The 20,195-nt window shown below is 37.3% G+C and overlaps 3 protein-coding genes across 3 annotated transcripts; all 3 read left to right on the top strand.

Annotated features, from left to right (window-relative positions):
- The first annotated feature begins 234 nt into the window (after positions 1 to 234).
- LOC130941990 (uncharacterized) lies at positions 235 to 5,365 on the top strand. Its single transcript, XM_057870651.1, has 7 exons — positions 235 to 933; positions 1,636 to 1,943; positions 2,131 to 2,865; positions 3,114 to 3,242; positions 3,787 to 3,990; positions 4,447 to 4,647; positions 4,779 to 5,365. The coding sequence occupies exons 1-7, from the start codon at positions 669 to 671 to the stop codon at positions 4,899 to 4,901; spliced, it is 1,965 nt and encodes a 654-aa protein (XP_057726634.1). The 5' UTR covers positions 235 to 668; the 3' UTR covers positions 4,902 to 5,365.
- Positions 5,366 to 7,856: 2,491 nt separating this feature from the next.
- On the top strand, positions 7,857 to 8,947 carry LOC130940130 (protein ANTI-SILENCING 1). The gene is made up of 3 exons (XM_057868178.1): positions 7,857 to 8,289; positions 8,665 to 8,833; positions 8,934 to 8,947. The coding sequence occupies exons 1-3, from the start codon at positions 7,945 to 7,947 to the stop codon at positions 8,945 to 8,947; spliced, it is 528 nt and encodes a 175-aa protein (XP_057724161.1). The 5' UTR covers positions 7,857 to 7,944.
- Positions 8,948 to 9,036: 89 nt separating this feature from the next.
- Positions 9,037 to 12,219, top strand: LOC130941991 (protein ANTI-SILENCING 1-like). The gene is made up of 9 exons (XM_057870652.1): positions 9,037 to 9,355; positions 9,623 to 9,709; positions 9,998 to 10,147; positions 10,301 to 10,327; positions 10,656 to 10,748; positions 11,113 to 11,191; positions 11,352 to 11,646; positions 11,725 to 11,841; positions 11,943 to 12,219. Exons 1-7 carry the CDS (start codon positions 9,113 to 9,115, stop codon positions 11,564 to 11,566), a joined length of 894 nt encoding a protein of 297 aa, XP_057726635.1. The 5' UTR covers positions 9,037 to 9,112; the 3' UTR covers positions 11,567 to 11,646; positions 11,725 to 11,841; positions 11,943 to 12,219.
- Positions 12,220 to 20,195: the final 7,976 nt, after the last annotated feature.

The raw sequence follows: 20,195 nt of genomic DNA on the forward strand, positions 1-20,195 counted from the left end.
ACATATTTAAATATTATTATACGTTAGCGTATTTAATCTTATAAAAATTTTAAATTCGTTTATATGTGTATTTGCATATCCCATATTATATAGTATTCTGTACTTGTGTCAGTATTTATACATCATATATTCAAATTAAATTTTTTAAGAAATAACTGATATATGATATAAGTTTGGAATTAAATAACGGGGTCACCAAAATTTAATAATAAAAAATATAAAGAGAAGGAGGCAACGAAAAAAGGAGGAGGAAGATAGAAGAAAGAGGCGTTGGAGAAGGTGAAAGGGAAAAGGGAATTTCAAAACTCAAATCAGAGAGAGGGCATTTTTTTTTTCGCATCGTTCAACCCTCTCTCTTTTTTTTTTCGTTCTGGCTCTGCGTTCGTTCCCACTGGAAAACCCTAGGCGTTGTGGACACTTCTCGTCTCACATCCAATCGTTCCGGCGAACTTCAGCCGCCGGAAATGGGCGACGAGCCACCGCTGCAGAAGAAACCGTTTATTTTAGCTGAGATAGGGTTTAGGTTGGACATCGGAAACGGAGATCTTGAAGTCTTTTAATTAATTAATTGATTAATTAAGAGATTTTAATTGGTATTTAATTTCTCGAACAAAGTGTAACTGCCTGCGGCGGAAACCGTTGCTGTTCAATTTTGGTTGTTGTTGAAGATGGCGAGGGGAGGGCAGTGCTTCGAGAAGCTTCGGAGGTGCGTTCGGACGGTTTTCTTCGTGGCGGCATTGGTGGCGTCTCTTCTCGTGTCGTCGCTGCCGGTGCTGGTGGCGATGGTGGACGTGGTTGTTCCTTGCACGTTGATATCCAGCTTCACGTGCATCAGGTGCTACAGCTTTAGAGAGCATTTGAGACTATACGCTTTCAAGAGTTCCTTGACGGATATTCCTCTCGTTTCTATCATAAGATCCGTCATCATTATCTGTATGATTCGTTTCTTCTCCTTTTTTCTGCTTTCGCTATGATGATAATACAGATCCCTATGTTGTTGCTGGTGTTTCAAGGATTCATTCATTTTATTTAAACCTTACTTTATTCAGAACACTTTTTCTTTTCATCTGTTTTGTTGAAGATACATTGTTGAAGGTACATTGCTTGCTTTGTCTATCAAACTCCAATTTGTTTGTTTGTTTTCCATTCAGATTGTTCTTTGTATCGTTTCTGGCGCTTCTTCCGTGGTGCATGTATATATTTTGTTAGAAAAATTCGTTGGCAGATTAAAGAGCATGTTACACTTCATCTAATAATATCATGAAGTTTACATACTAAATCATATTTTCAGTTGTTATTGTTATTATTATTATATATCAAATAAATAATAAAGCTGAAATACACCAGGAATTGCAGACTAATTTGTCTTTCCTATTTTCGTCTATCTCTTCCTTCTAGAAAAAAAAAAATAGAAGTATTGGTTTTGTGGGGGTTAAATTTGAACTTACAAGTTCTTATTTCACCTGGTTTTTGGTTAAACGTTTTCTTTATTACTTTGTATATTTTGCATTATTTGTATTGTTTGCGTGCAGAATTGGCGATGTTTCTTATATTGGGCTTTGTTAATTTGTTCATTTACAAAAGTTCCATTCTCATGTTGGGCTTGCATTTTTTATCCCTTTCCTGTGAGTGCAGGTGTTTATTCCATTTGTGATGCTCCCGGTCTCTCCCACGGTCCTTACCTTGGAACTGTGACTCTGTCCTCCTTACTCTCGATTGTCCTTCTTTCAGTGAAAGCTTGCATTTTCAGTGTAAATTCCCAGATTGAAGCGGAAGCTTCGGTTTCGCTTACTAGGAAGAGACTTCATTTGAAGAAATCATGGGGAATGCCTGTCTTGTTTCTGTCATCAGTTGTGTTTGCCCTTGGACATACTGTGGTTGCCTATAGAACCAGCTGCAGAGCAAGGAGAAAGCTTCTGTTTCATCGAGTTGATCCTGAAGCTGTAAGTTTTTAAAGTTCTTTTTATGCTCTTTTTGTAGTTTGATTTCTTTGGAATTACGTAGTTCTAAAGCAATATTATTCTCCAGCACAAGCAAATTTCTGGATTCACAAGCCTCGAGTTGTTTCCTTTGTTATGGCACACCTATGTTAGAAAATGATTTATTTATTTGTTTTTGCTAATTATGCAGGTCCTTTCATGCAAAAATGTTTTCTCTAGCTATCAAAAGGTCCCACGATCTCCTGCTGCTTCTGGGGGAAAAACCCCCAAAAGTGACACTGAGATGAGGCGCAGACCTTTTGGACCAGCTCGCGATGAAGAACTGCCTGTCAGATTACTTGCTGACTCAGACAGCTTATTCATCAGCTGCCAAGGGCTTACCCTCCATTATAAGCTCAGCCTGCCTGGTTCACCCTCAATTAGCTTGTCCTCAGCATCGTCCTTCCTTGAATCTAGTACTTCTTGCAGCACTTCATCAACAGCTGGAGGGTTGCAGAAATTCAATAGACAGTTACTGTCTGCGACTCCAAAAATCCAGCAACAACTCTGCAGGAGCTATAGCAATCAATTCCATGGCTCTTCTCTATATGCACCTCTTTTAGATGGTCCTGAAACTTCTCTCTTTACCTCTGATGATATCCCTGCATTGCATTTAGATGAAATTCACGAAGGCAGTGAAACAATGAAATCAAATCCTTTGCATTTGGAGCAAAGTTTAAAGGCAGCTGGCCAAGTAGGCATTGTTTTAATCCATGGGTTTGGTGGAGGAGTGTTCTCTTGGCGGCATGTATTGGGACCTTTAGCTCAGCAGAGTAATTGCACTGTTGCTGCATTTGATAGGCCTGGCTGGGGCTTAACTTCAAGGTTACGACGGGAGGATTGGGAGAAAAAAGAACTTCCAAATCCTTATAAACTTGATAATCAGGTGATTACTATTTATCATTAGTCATTTTACTAGAAGGAATTATTTGTTTTATACGCTCTAGTTTTAATTGAACAAGTATTAGCCATGAAACCAGAGCTATAAACAGATTGCTTCCCATTTAAGAGGTGGGTTTACTTTTTAACTTTCAAGGGCTAGTTTTCAGTTTATATTCAGTTAATGGCCTTTTCAGTTTCCTCCTCTCTCTGGAAACTAAGTATGACGTATCTGATGGAGTTCTGTTTTTCCAGGTTGACCTGCTTTTATCATTCTGTTCTGAGATTGGATTTTCTTCAGTTGTGCTAATTGGTCATGATGATGGAGGATTGCTTGCTTTGATGGCTGCACAAAGAGTTCAAACAACGATGAATTCTTTCAATGTGCGTACTTTTCCTTCTTTTTCCCCCTCCTCTCTCTACTTTCTTTTGCATATTAGATAACTTTGATTAGCTGAGCTTTTTATCTGAATTGTGTGTAAAGTAAAGCAAGACTAATGGACTTGTGAAGCGTTATAAGAGATTAATTTTGATAAACTATCAAATGTAAATTAAAAAGAAATAAATACGCTTTCTACTAATGATATATATAGTGACAGTGAGTGTGAAAGTCCAGTGTTTATTGAGATGGGAACACATGATTGGATGGTTAGGTAAAATATTTTACTTTGACAATGTATCAAGATAATAGCAAAGCCTCTTTCAAGGTTTCTTTCAAAACTACAATATTTTTCTGGAAATTCAGCAACACCTAATGTGTGTTTCTAGGTTAATAACATATTTTTGTGATGTTGATCACAATGGCGTTTCATTTAACTGATTCTTGTTCTTTGGTCCTGATCAATAGGGAATAGTGGGGTTGTATTGCTAAATGATTAGTAACTTTGCATAGATTTAAATGTGTTCATATCCGCTCTTTGGTTTTCAGGTTACTGTGAAAGGGGTTGTATTGCTAAATGTGAGCTTGTCAAGGGAAGTAGTCCCTTCCTTTGCTCGAATCCTTCTACATACATCGCTTGGAAAGAAACATTTGGTTCGTCCTCTTCTAAGAGCAGAAATCACTCAAGTGGTGAATCGTCATTCATGGTATGATGCTACCAAACTGACGGCAGAAGTTTTGACTCTCTACAAGGTATGTTGTTAGCTGTTAGATTTGACAACAAAAGTTTATTAAGGTGCATCATTATATGTTTTCGCTTTTGTTAGCTAACTCATAGCAAGTCACTTGTATGGAAAGAAAACTTGTTACTTAACCAAATATAAATATTGTATAATGAACTATCAGAGACTTATAATGCCTAAGAATACTTATAAAAACCTTTAGTTCTTGTTTTTTATGTTAAACATTTTTATGGAAGGACTTTGGTGGGAGGTTTAAGAGCCTTATTCAATTGTTTTTCTTTCGCAAACCTTTTTCTTATCCTGGCAAGTCATGGTAAAATTTCCAAATTTGAAAACTCTGCTCTGAAATTGTTATATATTATGTTTCTTTTTCTTCCCAACTAGGTGTTTGTTCATAATGCTTATATTATCTCTTCCGGAGACATATTTAATTTACTTTCACTCATAATGCTTCTACATATGTTAGGCTCCACTATATGTCGAAGGCTGGGATGAAGCACTTCACGAGATCGGAAAATTGTCTTCTGAAACCATCCTTACGGCACAAAATGCAGAATTGTTGCTTGAATCTGTGGAAGACATTCCGGTATTAGTCATAGCTGGTGCTGAAGATTCCCTCGTCCCTCTGAAATCCTGCCAAGCAATGGCATCAAAATTTGTAAATTCTGTAAGTATCTTGGTCCCTATATCCTAATGGTTGCAACCTGTTTGAACTTCACTTGTTACTTCTCAAGACATACGACTTCATCCTTTTTCGAAGTTTGCTAATAATTCATGCGGATACTTTTCCCCCTGCAGAGACTAGTTGCAGTATCTGGGTGTGGCCATCTACCCCATGAGGAGTGTCCGAATGCGCTGCTTGCAGCTGTATTGCCGTTTATTAGTAGATTGTTCTCTGTATATGACTCGCCAAGCCAATAGGTGGTCTCTTCCGATTTGAATGAAAATATACATAGGTCAATCCATTTTGGTGGCTTTGGTTTTCCCCGACCCCGTTCTTTTTTACTTTTTTTTTACTGTCTTTATTCCTTTTCCCTTCCCTTGCAGTTTTCTTGGTTTCCTCTTCACTTATTTCCAAGCAATATCAAAGAGAAGTGGATAAAAAAGGAATCTCTTCTCTTTGGTGTTTTTGACGTGGTAGCTTTAGGAGTTTTTTAACCTGTATCTAAGTATCTTCCTTCCCTTCCCTGCTCGCGCTATTGTTTTTCTTCTTAGCTGTCGATATTTATGTCCTTTCGAGCTGCTTCTCATTTCCCACTGCCAAAGACGGTGGGGGAGGATAGCATACATTTGTAAATTTAATTTATTATCAGATTCATCATGAATATATTTTAGCGCAGTTGCTTCTCATCATGAAGCTAATGTATCATGTATGTTTCATACTAGATTTTTTTTTTTTTTTTTTTGATGTGTGTATGATTTGTTAACTTAAACCTAATTTTATGATAAATATATTAAACTGATACAATTAATTAAATTGCTAATGTAGTTGACATATATTATTCCCAATAGAACCATTCGAGTCCTGAAAATTAAAAAACAAGAAAAGGGAAGAATTCGGTAGTGTTTGGTACGAGGAAACGTTTTGTTTTTATTTTTTGAAAACTGGTTTTGTTTTCAAATTTTCATATTTTAAAATGTTTGTTTTGATCATTGTTTTTTAAAAAATGAAAACATTGAAAACATGTTTGGTTTGATTGTTTTTAATATATTGAAATCTTTAAAATAATATTATATGAATAAATAGTCATACATAAATTTATTCTTTTTAAAATATCATAATCATACATAAATTCATTTCATTCTTCTTAATTGTTTTTCAACAATTGTAACCAGTTTATTATTTATTTCTTCCCAAACTGCTGTGTTATTGTCCTTTTTTCACTCTTCACCCCCTCTTACTGCCCATTCTTCGCTCACTTATTCAGTATGTCCATAAAAGTCTTTCTATTTTTATTAGACCATTTTTTTATTATCTTTAGTTTTAAATTCCCCATTATCTTATACTAATAAATACTAACTACTATTAAATGAGTCAGAAACTAATAAATATCAACTACTATTAAATATGAGTTAAAAAGACATATCAACAATATTACATGTAATTAATATCAATAATATTACATGTAATTATTAGCAATAAGAGTGAAAGTAAAACAAAACTTAGTCTTTCAAAAAAAAAAAGCAGCGCAAAGCTAAAAGAGAAAAAAAAATTTGGGAGAAACCAAAATACTCAAAATCAGAAACGCATAGAAAAAAAAATTTACCCTAAACATAGTGACAGGAAGCAGCATAGCAATTAGCAGGAGGCAGTACAAGGAGAACAACTACTAATTGAAAAGGAGTTCAGAGGATAAAAAGAATAAAAGTGGCACAAAGAAACAAATAAAGAGAGATAAATTTAGAGAAAATACGTTTTTTTTTTTTTAATCTTTGGCTGTGATGAGAATGGAAGAAAGACACTCTATAATTACATAAATACCACCATATTTTCAAATAAAAATTGTGAAAATAGAGAATCAGCAGTCAAATTTTTGTATTCATATCTCATGGTTGATCATACATGTATCAAGTAGTATCAAATTCGAAATCATCTTTCCGTAAAAGTGAAAATACAAATGGTTGAGTTGTTTTATCACGTACAAGATAAAAATTGCATGTCATTTTTTATTTTTGATATTAGACTAATAATTATATTTTTTTTAAATTGTAGACTGTTATGATATTTCTTTAAAATATAAGACGATACAAAGTAGAAATCAAATCGTTCCATATCTAAAAAATATAGAAATTGAACCTTTTTATTTTTGTACTCGATTTCTTCAATTTATATTTAAAAATAAAAAAAATTAAAATATCCGATTTGTGTATATCTCATATTTTGTTATATATAATTTTAAAAAGAAGAAGTAGAGAGTTAATGAAATATTTGTACAATGCTGAAAACTCAGGTGCAGTCGATTTCACGTAAAGTTGATAGTTGAAAGCTATTAGATGATTTGACTGATTTGACTAAATTTTCATCTAACGACTCTCAGCTATCAACTCCATGTGAAATTGACTGTACCTGAGTTTCCACCTTATACAATATGTATAATAGAGGTTTAGAAAGTATTAGAGATATAATTATTAGTGTTACTTTTTTTATCAGTATAAGCTTTTGGAATGAGTGGTATTATAATATGGTATTAGAAATCTAGATCCAAAAGGTTAAGAGTTCGATAATACCAAAATCAACTTAAGTTTTTTATTATTATCCCTAATACTCGAATGATTATTCTGAATATTATGAATGATATTTATTTTATAACTTATATAACCCATTTTACACGTTGTATAAATATTCTATTAACTCTTTAATAGAATTTTCTTAAAAAATACAAAAAAATTATAATATTAAAATATAACATTCATCCTACTTGTATGAAAGAAAGAAATTAGGCGGAAAGAAAACACAAGCAAAAAACAGTTTTGACTAGAGGAGCGTTGACCTTGACCACCGAGTCCCATTCATTTGAGTGTGTAGAAAAAATAAGAAACGCATTGCCATTGGTCCCATACTGCATGCTTCTGTAACCATATGAAACAACAAATCACCCAAAACGTTGTCGTTTAGCTTCGGCAGGCAGCGCCTTCAATTTCATCATTCTGCGCAAAAATGGTCGGTTCCTTCCGAGTCTGTTGCTGCCACTTGCTACCTTTCTTTGCTCCGATCACCTTCAAACGTAACCTCAACTTAATACTCTCCATTTTCGCTCTCACTTCATTATAAAATGGAGTACGATACTCAAAACTCGTATTTACTATTATTGGAAATGGAAACCCTTCCTACAACTTCTGGACTCGTATTTACTTCTAAAAATAACTGCCTTCTTAATCCCTAAGTTATTGGCATTAGCATTTTACTTCTAATATGTAATTTTACTCATTTATATCAGGTTTCTGAGCATTGGTGAGTGTAGCCATGTCAGGTGCTAAGGTTGGAGATTTGATTGATTTTAAGTGGGGAAATCAGACGGGACATGGTCAGAAAAATAAAGATTTTAGGTTCTATGATTCCTTTGTTTATGAGGGAGTTGAATATTTTCTCTATGACTGTGCCTACTTTTACCTTGATCAGCATTTTGAAACTTCTGTTGGTAAGCTTGTGAAGATGTATGAGAGACCAACACATGAGAAGGTGCTCAAAGTTGTCTGGTTTTTTCGTCCCTCCGAGGTTCGCAACTTCTTGGGGGATTATCAGCCTCGTTGGAATGAGTTGTTCTTGGCATCTGGTGCAGGCAAAGGTCTTTCCAATGTCACTCCTCTGGTAACTTTGTACTATTATTTCATTATCTCAAATTCTGAATTCCCTATATTGTCTATAGTATAGTATTATCAACAGAAATGAGTGAAAGAAGTTGCATTTGCTTGCAGTTATGTTGATAAGAGATTAGGCTCTATTTATATGATTTGTCATGTAAACGGTCTGTAGACATGATACATGACAGAGCACAATGGCGTCGTTTGATTCATGTAGCCGACCCCACTTAGTGGGACAAGGCTTTGTTGTTGTTGTTGCTCTGAAAACTTTTTAACCCATGCACTATGTAATATTACTTGATGAAGTTGGGGAAATAATCTCTGTCATTCTTATGGTAAAGTGTGCTACTTTTATACCTCTCATTTCCAAATTTGTTTTCAGGAATCAATTATTAGAAAATGCAATGTGGTTTGCACATCAAGGGACAAGAGAAATACTGAACCATCTGAAATAGAGTTGAAGACAGCTGATTTCTTTTTCAATTGTGCTTTTGATGTTGGAAGGCGTGCAATACTTGATAACTTTCCAGATTTTATAGATGGAATTGAAGGTTAGTTATTTACATTTGGTATTTTTATGTGCAAAAATCATATGTAGAAACTACAAACTGTTTGGCTTATTAATGTGGAACAATTATTAAATTTATTCAGTACACAGGCTGTAGTTGCATAAAATTAACATTCCTATTTACATTAATTCATTGTGTTACTGTCATGCAGTTAGAAGTTTCTTTAACGGAAAATGGGAGAGTAATCCGAGTAAACCTCTCCAGGCTAGGACAAAGACACGACCTAAAACTTTGATCAACACTAGGAGTGATCCTTCTGGCATGTTGTGCAAGCAAGTTGAACATAATGCTGAAGTGAGAACGTCTGAGAATGTTGTGCCAAAGAGTTCACCAGATGCTTTTCCATACAAAAAGAGGAAGGTTGAAGATGAAAATCCAACCCTTAGTCCAAGTCGCGAATTCCCAATGGAGAAGGAGTTAGATGAAAAGGGGGAAAAACTCAGGCAGGATAAAGGAGTCAATAGATGCAGGAAGATTACTGAGGTGACTAAAGGACCCAATGCAGTAAGTGTTCATCCATGACAAACATAATTTTAACTTGTTTCTTGAAGGATCAATCCTAAATGGATGGAATGAATCAGACGCACCATAGCTTCAGTATCTGCTTGCTTGGCTTGTTGAGTAACATACTGATGACAATATTGTAGGAATCTGGAAGGTTCACCATTTTGATCATTAATTAGTTTATCATCAAAATTCTTCACGTTTCCTCTTCATTTTAATTATTTGGTAAAAAATGATAGTATTATTACTTACTCTTCATTAATGTAGGATGCTGAGAGATCATTGCATTCTTTTCCATATAAGAAGAGGAAGCTTGGAGATGAGAAGTTGGTCACTAATAGAAGATCAGATCCAGTAAGTGTCACCCGTGATAGTTGCCATCATAAATGTCTTTCTTACAAGACTAACCCAGATGGGACAAATGAAATTAGATACACTATAACATCTGTTATCTGCTTGTTTGTTGAGTTGAGAAAAATAACCACACAAATATTGTAATAGTATGATTCATCAGTAAATATTATGATATTGAAGTTCTTTTTTGCCTCATTATTTGGATAAAATGATGGGAGTCCTTCCTTAATCACTCCTTAAATGTTGAATGATAAGGGATCATTATCACATTCTTTTCCATTTAAAAAGGGGAAGATCAATAGGAGTTTGAGCATTAGTCAACCTAACAAATCCCTTAAGGACAAGGAATTTGACAAGGAAGTGGCAAAAGTCAGACAGGACGAGAGCAGAGTCAAAACACCTGGGGGAGTTATTGAGGTGACTGAAAGACCAGATGCTGTAAGTCTCATCCGTAACTGTTATCATATTTCATCTACTTATGTGAAGGATTAATCCTTGACTGGGAAAAACAAATCAGATACATATTAATTATTCTGCTTGGTGTGTTGAGACTGAGAAATAATCACCCCCTCATTTTTGTTGTTTCTGCAGGAAAGAAGGAGGTGGTTTAAGAAAACGGTTGGTTCTGCTTTTCTAATACTTGCTACAGATTCCTGGCTCTAGGCTTTTGGCACATTTAAGTTTACATGGAAAATATCTTTTTCTTAATTGGATAATAAAGAAGGAGCTGGTATCTCTTCCTAAAGAACACAAAAACAGAATTTATGGAAGTTTGTTCACATTTTCCTTTTTGGAAATCTTGGTATCTTGCACCCGGTGCTACTGGATTTAATTCAGTCCAAACAATTTATCAACACATCACAACAGTTTGTATCGTATACTTGTATCATACAGATATAATGTGAAATCAATGTTGTGCATTTTTTTCATAAAAAAATAATTCTAGGATTGGGACCAAAGATTGCGGGACGCACAGGAGATGGGTACTCTGGTCTTGCTTAGTAATCTGGATCCATCCTTTGCCTCCATTGACGTAGAGGTATATATTATTCAGATTTGCAACTCCTTTTTTTTTTTTGGATATTTCTACAGAAGGGATCTCGCTTCAATGTCAATATTGCTCATTAAACTGTTGACGACTGATTCAACCAATTATGCTTCTAACCAACTTCATGGAAATTCCAACGAGCAAATGATATAGTTTGTTATGACATATTTTTAAAGTCTGCTATGTCTTGTGTGTGGAAATGGATTATGTATAGATTCAGAATGGATATGACAGACAAACTGAAGTGAGATGGGAGTTATTTTTTTCCCACTTAGGAGTAAAGTTGGGTGTCGATTTTATATTATCAGTTTTTCTCTAATGATGGTCCTCGTTTTTTTTTCTTCAAATTTTTCAGAACATAGTTTGGTCTGCTCTCCGAATGAAGGTTGACGCAAGGATAATAGAACAGAGTGTGAAATCCAATGATTACTATGGTATTTACATATTTAACTATATAACCATTTTTTTTATTTTATTATTGGTCTTTCATTTTGGTTACAAAAAAACTCCCCATACATAATATGATAATATGCCTTTTTTGATGCTTAACTTATGATTTGATTTGATTTGATTTTTTTTATCATTGGATGACAGGTAGAGCACTGGTTATTTTCAAGACAAAAGATAAAGCTGAGTATGCAATGTCTGAGTTTAATAGGAGATGCCTTGTTCTTGGGGATGGAAGGCAATTCATTCATTGTTCTATTTGTCTTGATTGTAATAATGATAATATCATCTTATTCTTCCTAAAGCATACCCCTAAAACTCTGTCACTTGCAGGGTTGTCAGTGCCCGAAACGGAACTCTAACAGAACCCAACAAGCAACGCAAATTCCATGGTCATTTGACCATTGACAGAATCCCACCTGAAAGGCTGCGCCCAGAAATGGTACCATAAAATTCAATTTGCCGATTGATTTATCTTTTCCCTTTTTCTATCCATATTTATGTTCTTTGCTTTTTATAGAGAAATGCAGTATCAACATCACATTGTGCTCAAGCCAATACAATTGAATATGAGATGGCTAGTGATTGGCTCTTACAATACAAGAAATATGATGTCTCATGGGAAGCATTGTCTAAGGTGGTTTAGCATAACATTCCAAAGCTCTATATTTTTTCTGTTTTGCTTGCCCATGCATTTTGTTCATAATGAATAGATGCTTTAACATTTTTCCTTTACAGAAACAAAGGAAAGAGATAGAAGATGTGAAGAACAAACTTAAACTGGACAGAATTTTTGGTGAAACCTCCTAGCTATTAACCAACTAACAAATTTGAGTTTGACAGAACCATGTTGTACTAATCATGTTTCTGCAGTACAAGAAATTCTTCTTAGCATACAGTGTTCACCATTTTTTGTAGGGTCTAACCGATTTGATATCAGCTATATGTTTTTTGGATGGCGTGACACTACATTCATTGTTTTTTGAACAACTAAGTGTAAATATATACACACACATTCTCTTCATGCAAATTCTTGTTTTTTAAGAGTTTGTTTCTATCACTATGTTAGAAGCATAGCATTTTTCAGCTGAATCAAGATATATGAAAAACATCAGAAAAAATAAAAGTTAATAAACAAGAAGCCTGATATAAAGAAATTAGTACACATTGTTATACATCGTGCATGGAAACTAGAAAGAGGAAGGGGAGTTACCTGCTTGAGTTTAAGGTCATTGTGTTTTGTGTCATCTCATTCTCAAACTGCTGTTGTTGCAGCCGCCACCACTGCCGTCATTGGTGATTAGTTTCAGTTTGTTGCGCATCCACTCATGACTCATCCAAATCTAATTTTGGTCAACCAAGTCAAAATGAACATACAATGTACAACACTATGAGATGGGCCAGCAGGAAAGCCCAAGAGAAAGCCACAACAGAACAGATATTGGGCTAATTCAATTTTTCATTTTTGGTTTGGGGCTTCCACCTTTCTTTGGATTTGTTTGATAAAATTTTTACTTCTCAAAAAATAGTTTATAAAAGTTAACTTTTAAAAGATAGTTTTTTAAAAGTTGTAATATTTATATTTGGTAAATCAAATCAATTAAAAATAGTTTTTAATAAACACAAGTAATAACAATTGCATTTGGTAAAATAACTTTTAAAATTTTAAAATACTATAATAGACATAAATATAAGCATTAAATTTAAAAATTAGTTTTGATTTACCAAACACAAAATGAAGAACTTGAATTTTTAAAAAATACAAACATCTTTTCAAAAAAACTTTACCAAACCAAACCTCAACGTAATTCATTCGCAGTGAGAAAATATGATATTCCAATTTTCAATGTTACTACTAGCCAAGTAGTCATAGAGTTAAATACTTAAATACCCAAAAATATAAAATAATATAGGCATAGAGAAAAGAAGTGGCACTAGAGGCTAGAGTTAAGATTAATAGATTATAGATTTGGCAGAGCTCACTTGTGCATTATATTTACTCTGTATTCATCGTATATAACTAAGTTATAACCTGAGTGTGTGTTGGTATTTTTTTTTCTTAAATTTAATGAATCGCAATCGCCTTAACTATTAACTAATATTCCTTTTAAATAAAAAAGAAAAATAAAAAAAGTATTTATACACTGGCCTAATACTATGACCCATATTCAAATAAACCAAAAAGGTTTAATTCAAAGATTAGCCTTCATTGTTCACCGACCTTCTCTAAAGAAGTCGGATTTGACACAGACTCCTTCCCAAAGAAGTCAAGCTCGATGGATAACTGGCAGATAACACTTATTCAAATAAGTAACTGCTCCAAAAATCTTTCAACCCACTTCCAGGAGTCATATCCCAACTACCCTAAGATAAAGGGACGGTTATCTACCTCCAAAAGTGAAACTACTCCAACGGTGGTTATTGTATCACCACTATAAATACACTGACACCCCTTAGGTATCTCTAAGTTCCAATACTCTCTAAACCTACTTAACCCCTTGCTGACTTAGGCATCGGAGTGTCTTTGCAGATATCACCCCCATTCCTTCAAACACACAATTCGGACGGCGACTCCCGAACGCCAACAAGTCGGAAACCACCTTTTCATAATACTTGGGCCAATCCTTCAAGCTCAAATCACCAATTTTAGATTACCCACGTAACATTGGCACCGTTTCCGGAGAACCTGAATGATCATCCAATAATGGCGGATGACCAGCCTTCGAATGGGCACACTGCATCTGATTTAGAGCAAGAGCAGTTAGATGTAGCCAACAACGACAGGACTATAGTATCCCTGCACGGAGCAGGTGCCCAGCACCACGAAGGCCCTCTAGTGAAAAAGACCTCAGGGGAATTCCCTCTGAGGTGTACGGACCAGAAAAAAGGGGGCAGCCTTACGCTGCCGACCTCATGGGATTACTCTACGGCCACTAGGGACGGCTGGAGCAGTTAGAACAAGAACTAGAGCGACAGCGAGAAGCAAAGAGGAACCTGAGAAGAGAAGTCGAGCGACGAAAAGAGCTTGAAGAAAATCTCTTGAGGTGGGAATCCAATCTCCAAGGTCGAAATTCTCATAGTGACCGAGAAGACTGTCTGTTCGGGGAAAAAGACCCGTTCAATGAGGACATAATGAGGGCAAAAGTTCCAAAGAACTTCAAAAGCCCCGATATAGACCTATATGACGGGATTACCGGTCCAAAGCATCACCTGAGCAATTTCAAAAGTCGGATGTACTTAGCCGACGCTTCTGATGCTACTCGCTGTAAGGCCTTTCTAACAACCTTGACAAAGGCAGCGATGAAGTGGTTCGACAGCCTCTCTCCCAGGTCGGTTACTAGTTTCGACGACCTCTCACGAAAGTTTCTCATGCAATTTTCAATCCAGAAGGATAAAGTAAAGCACGCACTGAGCCTCTTGGGAGTAAAACAGAAGGTCGGAAAACCTTTGAGAGATTACATGGAAAGGTTCAACAAGGCGTGCCTAGAAATTTAAGACCTACCTACAGAAGCAGTAATCATGGGCCTAGTAAATGGACTTCGAGAAGGTCTTTTCTCCCAGTCCATCTCCAAAAGGCACCCGACTTCCCTGAGTGATGTACAAGAAAGAGTTGAAAAGAACATCAACATGGAAGAAAACGTCAGGCTACGAGAGCCAAGCTAGCGACCTGGGCACACTCACTCATCAAAAGAGAAGGAGAAAGAGTCCAAGAAAAAAGAAGAAGTCGGGCCTGAAAGGCCCATGAGATATCACTCTTATACTCCCCTACGAGTTTTCCTAGTCGACGTCTACAAGAAAATTTGTCACGCTGAAAGGCTACCGCCCCCTCGACCCATCAAGAACAAGAAGGGAGGAAGTCATAGCGAGTACTGCGAGTACCATAAATTATATGGGCACTCGATAAATGATTGTTACGACCTGAAAAATGTGATAGAAAAGCTAGACAGGGAAGGTCGGCTTAACAGATATCTCATGAAAAGGTCAGACCATCATGGCAAGAGGAAGCGAGATGAGGAGGATCGAAGAGACCCACCACCACAGACCCCAAAAAGACATATACATATGATCTCATGGGGATTTTCCGGAGGGGGTCTCACAAAGTCATCTCGCAAGAGGCACCTGAAGGAAGTCTACCAGGTCGGAGGCGAGTTGCCCGACCTCCCGACCATCTCTTTTACCAAAGAAGATGGGCAAGGCATCATTCCCGGACATGATGATCCGGTAGTGATTACTATGATCCTCACCAATGCTCGTCTACATAGAACCCTGGTGGATCAAGGGAGCTCGGCCGACATCCTGTTCAAACTAGCATTTGACAAGCTGGGATTGGACGAAAAGGAGTTAAGAGCTTACCCTGATACCTTATATGGGTTGGGGGACACACCAATAAAGCCACTAGGATTCATACCCATACACACAACTTTTGGAAAGGGGACGAAATCCAAGACTCTGAGCATCGACTTCATAGTCGTCGACGTGGGCTCGGCCTATAATGCTTTAATAGGCAGAACGACACTTAATCAGCTTGGAGAGGTGGTATCTACCCCCACCTTTGCATGAAGTTCCCAACACTAGAGGGAATCACAACCATCAAGGGAGATAAAAAAGTGGCAAGAAAGTACTACAACGAAAGCCTAAACCTGAGAGGAAATGGCAAGGAGGTTCACACCATTGAGCTCGGAGGAGTTCGAGCTAAAGAAAAGTTACGACCACAGTCCGGGGAAAAGACTGAAGAGGTACTGGTCGGAAATGGGGAAGGAAAGAATACCAACATAGGAACCAACCTGAAGGAAGATTTAAAATAGAAGCTTATAAGGCTCCTACAAGAGAATTCCAACCTCTTCGCCTGGAAAGCCTCCGACATGCCAAGGATAGGTCCTGAACTCATGTCGCATAAACTGTCTGTGTACCCTGGATCACGACTCGTTCAGCAGAGAAGACGGAAGCTCGGACCTGAACGGGATCAAGTGGTGGAAGAACAAATACAAGCCCTTCTAGAAGCTGGCTTCATTAGAGATGTCAAATATCCGTCATGGCTGGAAAATGTGGTGCTAGTCAAGAAACATAATAGCAAGTGGAGGATGTGTGTCGACTACACCGACCTGAACAAGGCGTGTCCAAAGGACCCATATCCACTTCCAAATATTGATACCCTAGTAGATTCCAGTTAGGGATATCAGTACTTGTCGTTCATGGATGCGTACTCGGGATATAATCAAATTTTGATGTACAAGTCGGATCAAGAAAAAACATCTTTCATCACGCCTAGAGCGAATTATTGCTATGTGGTTATGCCTTTTGGGTTAAAAAATGCAGGAGCCACATATCAAAGGCTGATGAATAAAGTGTTAGTACCTCACATTGGGAGTCTAATGAAAGTATACGTAGACGATATGCTAGTAAAAACCAAGGATGAGGCTGACCTCCTGACCGACCTATCGCAAGTCTTCAACACTATAAGGACGCATGGGATGAGGTTGAATCCTGCAAAGTGCACCTTTGCAGTGGAAGCTGAAAATTTTTTAGGATTCATGCTAAGACAAAGGGGGATAGAAGCTAACCCCGATAAGTATAGAGCAGTCCTGGAAATGAAAAGCTCGACTTGTTTGAGGGAGGTCCAACAGCCAAATGGTAGACTTACAACTCTCTCCAGGTTCTTGGCAGGATCAGCGTTAAGATCCCTACCACTTTTCTCCATACTAAGAAAATGATGCAAGTTTGAATGGACCCCTGAATGCGAAGAAACATTTTAGGAGTTCAAAAGGTTTTTAAGCCAACCTCTAATTCTGACCCGATCTAAAATTGGAGAGGAACTCGTCCTATATTACAAGGCTGTAGCATCAGCCCTGATACGGGAAGATGAGGTCGGGCAGCATCCAGTATACTTCACCAGCAAAGTCCTACAAGGCCCCGAGTTAAGGTATCAAAAACTCGAGAAGTTTGCGTATGCCTTAATAGTAGCCTTTCGAAGGCTACGGCCTTATTTTCAAGCTCATAAAATAAAAGTCCAAACGAACCAGCCCATGAAGCAAATACTTCAAAAGACAAACATTGCGGGCAGAATGGTTCAATAGGCTATAGAATTATTCGAGTTCGAACTTAGGTTCGAAACTCAGACAGCAATAAAAGCTCAATACCTTACTGACTTCGTAGCAGAATACGCAGGAGATCAAGAGGAAGCCTCCACAGCATGGGAATTATATGTGGATGGCTCTTCCAACAAGGTCGGAAGTGGTGTAGGCATAATATTGGTCAATCAAGAGGGTACTCAAATAGAAGTCTCCCTCAAATTTGAATTTCTAGCCTCCAACAACCAGGTAGAATATGAAGCCTTGATCGCTGGGCTGAAACTAGCAGAGGAAGTCGGTGCGACCAAAGTAATTGTGTTCAGCGACTCTCAGGTGATGACCTCTCATATCAATGGGGAGTATCAGGCTAAAGACCCCAATATGAAGAGGTACTTGGACAAAACCTTGGAGCACATTAGGCGGTTCTCAAAAACCAAGGGTAAACATATAACTCAGGATCTTAATAGCAGAGCAAACGCCCTCTCCAAGTTAGCAAGTACCAAGCCAGGAAAGAATAATAAAAGCCTAATTCAACAAACTCTCCAAGAACCCTCTATTGTGAAAATAGAGGCTAAACAAAATGTCCTTGAAGTATCTGTATTAGATCTTGGATGGATGAACCCACTAATAGAATACAAAAAATTCGACATCCTACCCAAAGAGAAAAAAGAGACCAAGAAAATCCGGAGGGAAGCACAGAACTACACCTTGGTGAAAAATATCCTCTATAAAAGAGGAATATCCACATCATTGTTGAAGTGCGTCCCGACCTCAAGGACGACAGAGGTATTAGAAGAAATATATAATGGTATATGTAGAAATCATCTCAGAGCAAGGTCTTTGGCTAGGAAAGTAGTCCGAGTCGGGTTCTATTGGCTGACCCTGCAAAAAGATGCCACCGAGTCCGTAAAGAAATGTCAGCCATGCTAAATGCATGCAAACTTCCATGTCGCTCCCCCCGAGGAGCTCATCAGCATAACTTCTCCATGGCCTTTTACGAAATGGGGATTAGACCTACTCAGGCCCTTCCTTCAAGTGCTTGGACAAGTAAAATACCTAATAGTGGGAGTAGACTACTTTACGAAATGGATCAAAGCAGAACTATTGGCCACTACCACAGCTCAAAGAAGTCAGAAGTTCCTCTATAAGAACATCATCACGAGGTATAGAGTTTTCCACTCCATCACCATTGATAATGGTACCCAGTTCACCGACTTTACATTTAGAAACTTGGTAGCCAGCATGAAGATCAAGCATCAGTTCACCTCGGTGGAACACCTACAAGCAAATGGGCAAGCTGAGGTAGCCAACAAAGTCATATTGGCCGGGTTAAAGAAAAGGTTACAAGATGCAAAAGGAGATTGGGCTGAAGAGCTCCCTCAAGTACTATAGGCATATCGGACTACGCCTCAGTCTGCAATAGGAGAAACCCCTTTCTGACTTGCTTATGGCATAGAAGCCATGATACCAGTGGAAATCAACAAGCAAAGTCCAAGGGTGGGGTTCTATGATGAAGTCGACAACATTCAAGCACACAAAGAACTTGAATTACTCCCTGAAGTCCGAAAACAAGCCCAGATAAGGGAAACAGTGCTAAAGTAAAAGCTGACAAACAGGTACAACAATAAAGTCATTCAAAGAACTTTCACCTCAAACGACTCGGTTCTGATTAGAAATAACATCAGTGTTAACAAGTCGGGTGAGGGAAAGCTCGCTGCTAATTGGAAAGGGCCATATAAGATAAGTGAGGTCCTAGGAAAGAGATATAACAAAATATCCGATTTGAGTGGTGCTGAGCTCCCAAGATTGTGGCATGCTTGTAACATAAAGAGGTACTATAGCTATAAGCAAACTCCACTCCTTGATGTACTCTTTTTCCCGACTTCATAGTTTTTTTCCAAAAAAGGGTTTTCCTGAAGGAGGTTTTAACGAGGTATCAAAGTGGAGGCTAAGAGTCAATAATTCCTAAAATCCCTTAGTAGCTAAGATAAAAAACTACCTCCATCAATAAAGAAAGATTTATTTTATCTCTCTATAATGCCACTACTGTTACCATTTATTCTACAAAACGCATCGATTTAAGCTCGAAAAAATGTAAAAATCTCATGCCCGACCTAAGTGGTCGGTAGGATAAAATGACGAGATACAAGTCTGTGAAAAAAGGTTACAAAAGACGATCATGATAACTCGGGAACATTTCAACCTACTAGTCAGAAACCCGAGAAGAATGGAAACGCATCACAAAAATAACCTAAATCATGCGAACAATTCAAATTAGCAAAAATTGAATTTGTGAGAAATACAAAAAGAGATAAGAAAATCCCTCAAAAAGCAAAGGCTGTTTCAAGTCTTCGAAAACTCTTATAGTAACTTAGACAAAAACAGCCTACTTAGGAAAAAAGATTTTTTTCAAAACCAAAAGGCTTTTTTTATAAAAACCTTATAAACATCACAGCAAAGCATACAAACGCAAAATATTTCTTAAAAACCCTTATCCAAAAAAGGGTGAATTAAAAACGCTATTTTTTGTTAACAACCCTGAAAAGGTCGAAAAAAGAGTCAAGAGCAACCGTCACAAATATAAAAAATAAAAATTCTTCAAAGAAGGACCCACAAGTCGAGCCCTGACATAGCTAAATCACTGGGAAGGTAGATTGGGGGCATCTAAAGGAGAGGAACTCGGATCAGAAGCAGGAGTTGGAAAGGTCAGAGCGATCTCTTCAACAGTGGAAATCGGAGCCTTTGAAGACGTCGGCAAGAATCCCTCCTGTTGCTCCTCATGAGGAGAAGACTCAATAAGCCTTTGTCCGCGAGTCTTCAGCTCGGAATCCGTCGCAGGACGAGGAGGGGAGACAATAGCTCCATCAATAACAATCTTGTCGGGGTGGAGGGGAGAAAGGTCCAAGTCAGGAGCAATAACTCC

Source organism: Arachis stenosperma, chromosome 7 (assembly GCF_014773155.1).
Source record: "Arachis stenosperma cultivar V10309 chromosome 7, arast.V10309.gnm1.PFL2, whole genome shotgun sequence".
Taxonomy (NCBI): Eukaryota; Viridiplantae; Streptophyta; class Magnoliopsida; order Fabales; family Fabaceae; genus Arachis; species Arachis stenosperma.

Excerpts from the sequence above, each read along its gene's own strand:
- LOC130940130 (XM_057868178.1), top strand. The coding sequence starts at position 7,945 with ATGTCAGGTGCTAAGGTTGGAGATTTGATTGATTTTAAGTGGGGAAAT. Across the intron at positions 8,290-8,664 it reads TTTCCAATGTCACTCCTCTG|GAATCAATTATTAGAAAATG; the intron begins GTAACTTTGTAC and ends ATTTGTTTTCAG.
- LOC130941991 (XM_057870652.1), top strand. The coding sequence starts at position 9,113 with ATGTTGTGCAAGCAAGTTGAACATAATGCTGAAGTGAGAACGTCTGAG. Across the intron at positions 9,356-9,622 it reads TGACTAAAGGACCCAATGCA|GATGCTGAGAGATCATTGCA; the intron begins GTAAGTGTTCAT and ends TCATTAATGTAG. Across the intron at positions 10,749-11,112 it reads TTGCCTCCATTGACGTAGAG|AACATAGTTTGGTCTGCTCT; the intron begins GTATATATTATT and ends CAAATTTTTCAG.
- LOC130941990 (XM_057870651.1), top strand. The coding sequence starts at position 669 with ATGGCGAGGGGAGGGCAGTGCTTCGAGAAGCTTCGGAGGTGCGTTCGG. Across the intron at positions 934-1,635 it reads AAGATCCGTCATCATTATCT|GTGTTTATTCCATTTGTGAT; the intron begins GTATGATTCGTT and ends CTGTGAGTGCAG. Across the intron at positions 3,991-4,446 it reads AAGTTTTGACTCTCTACAAG|GCTCCACTATATGTCGAAGG; the intron begins GTATGTTGTTAG and ends TACATATGTTAG.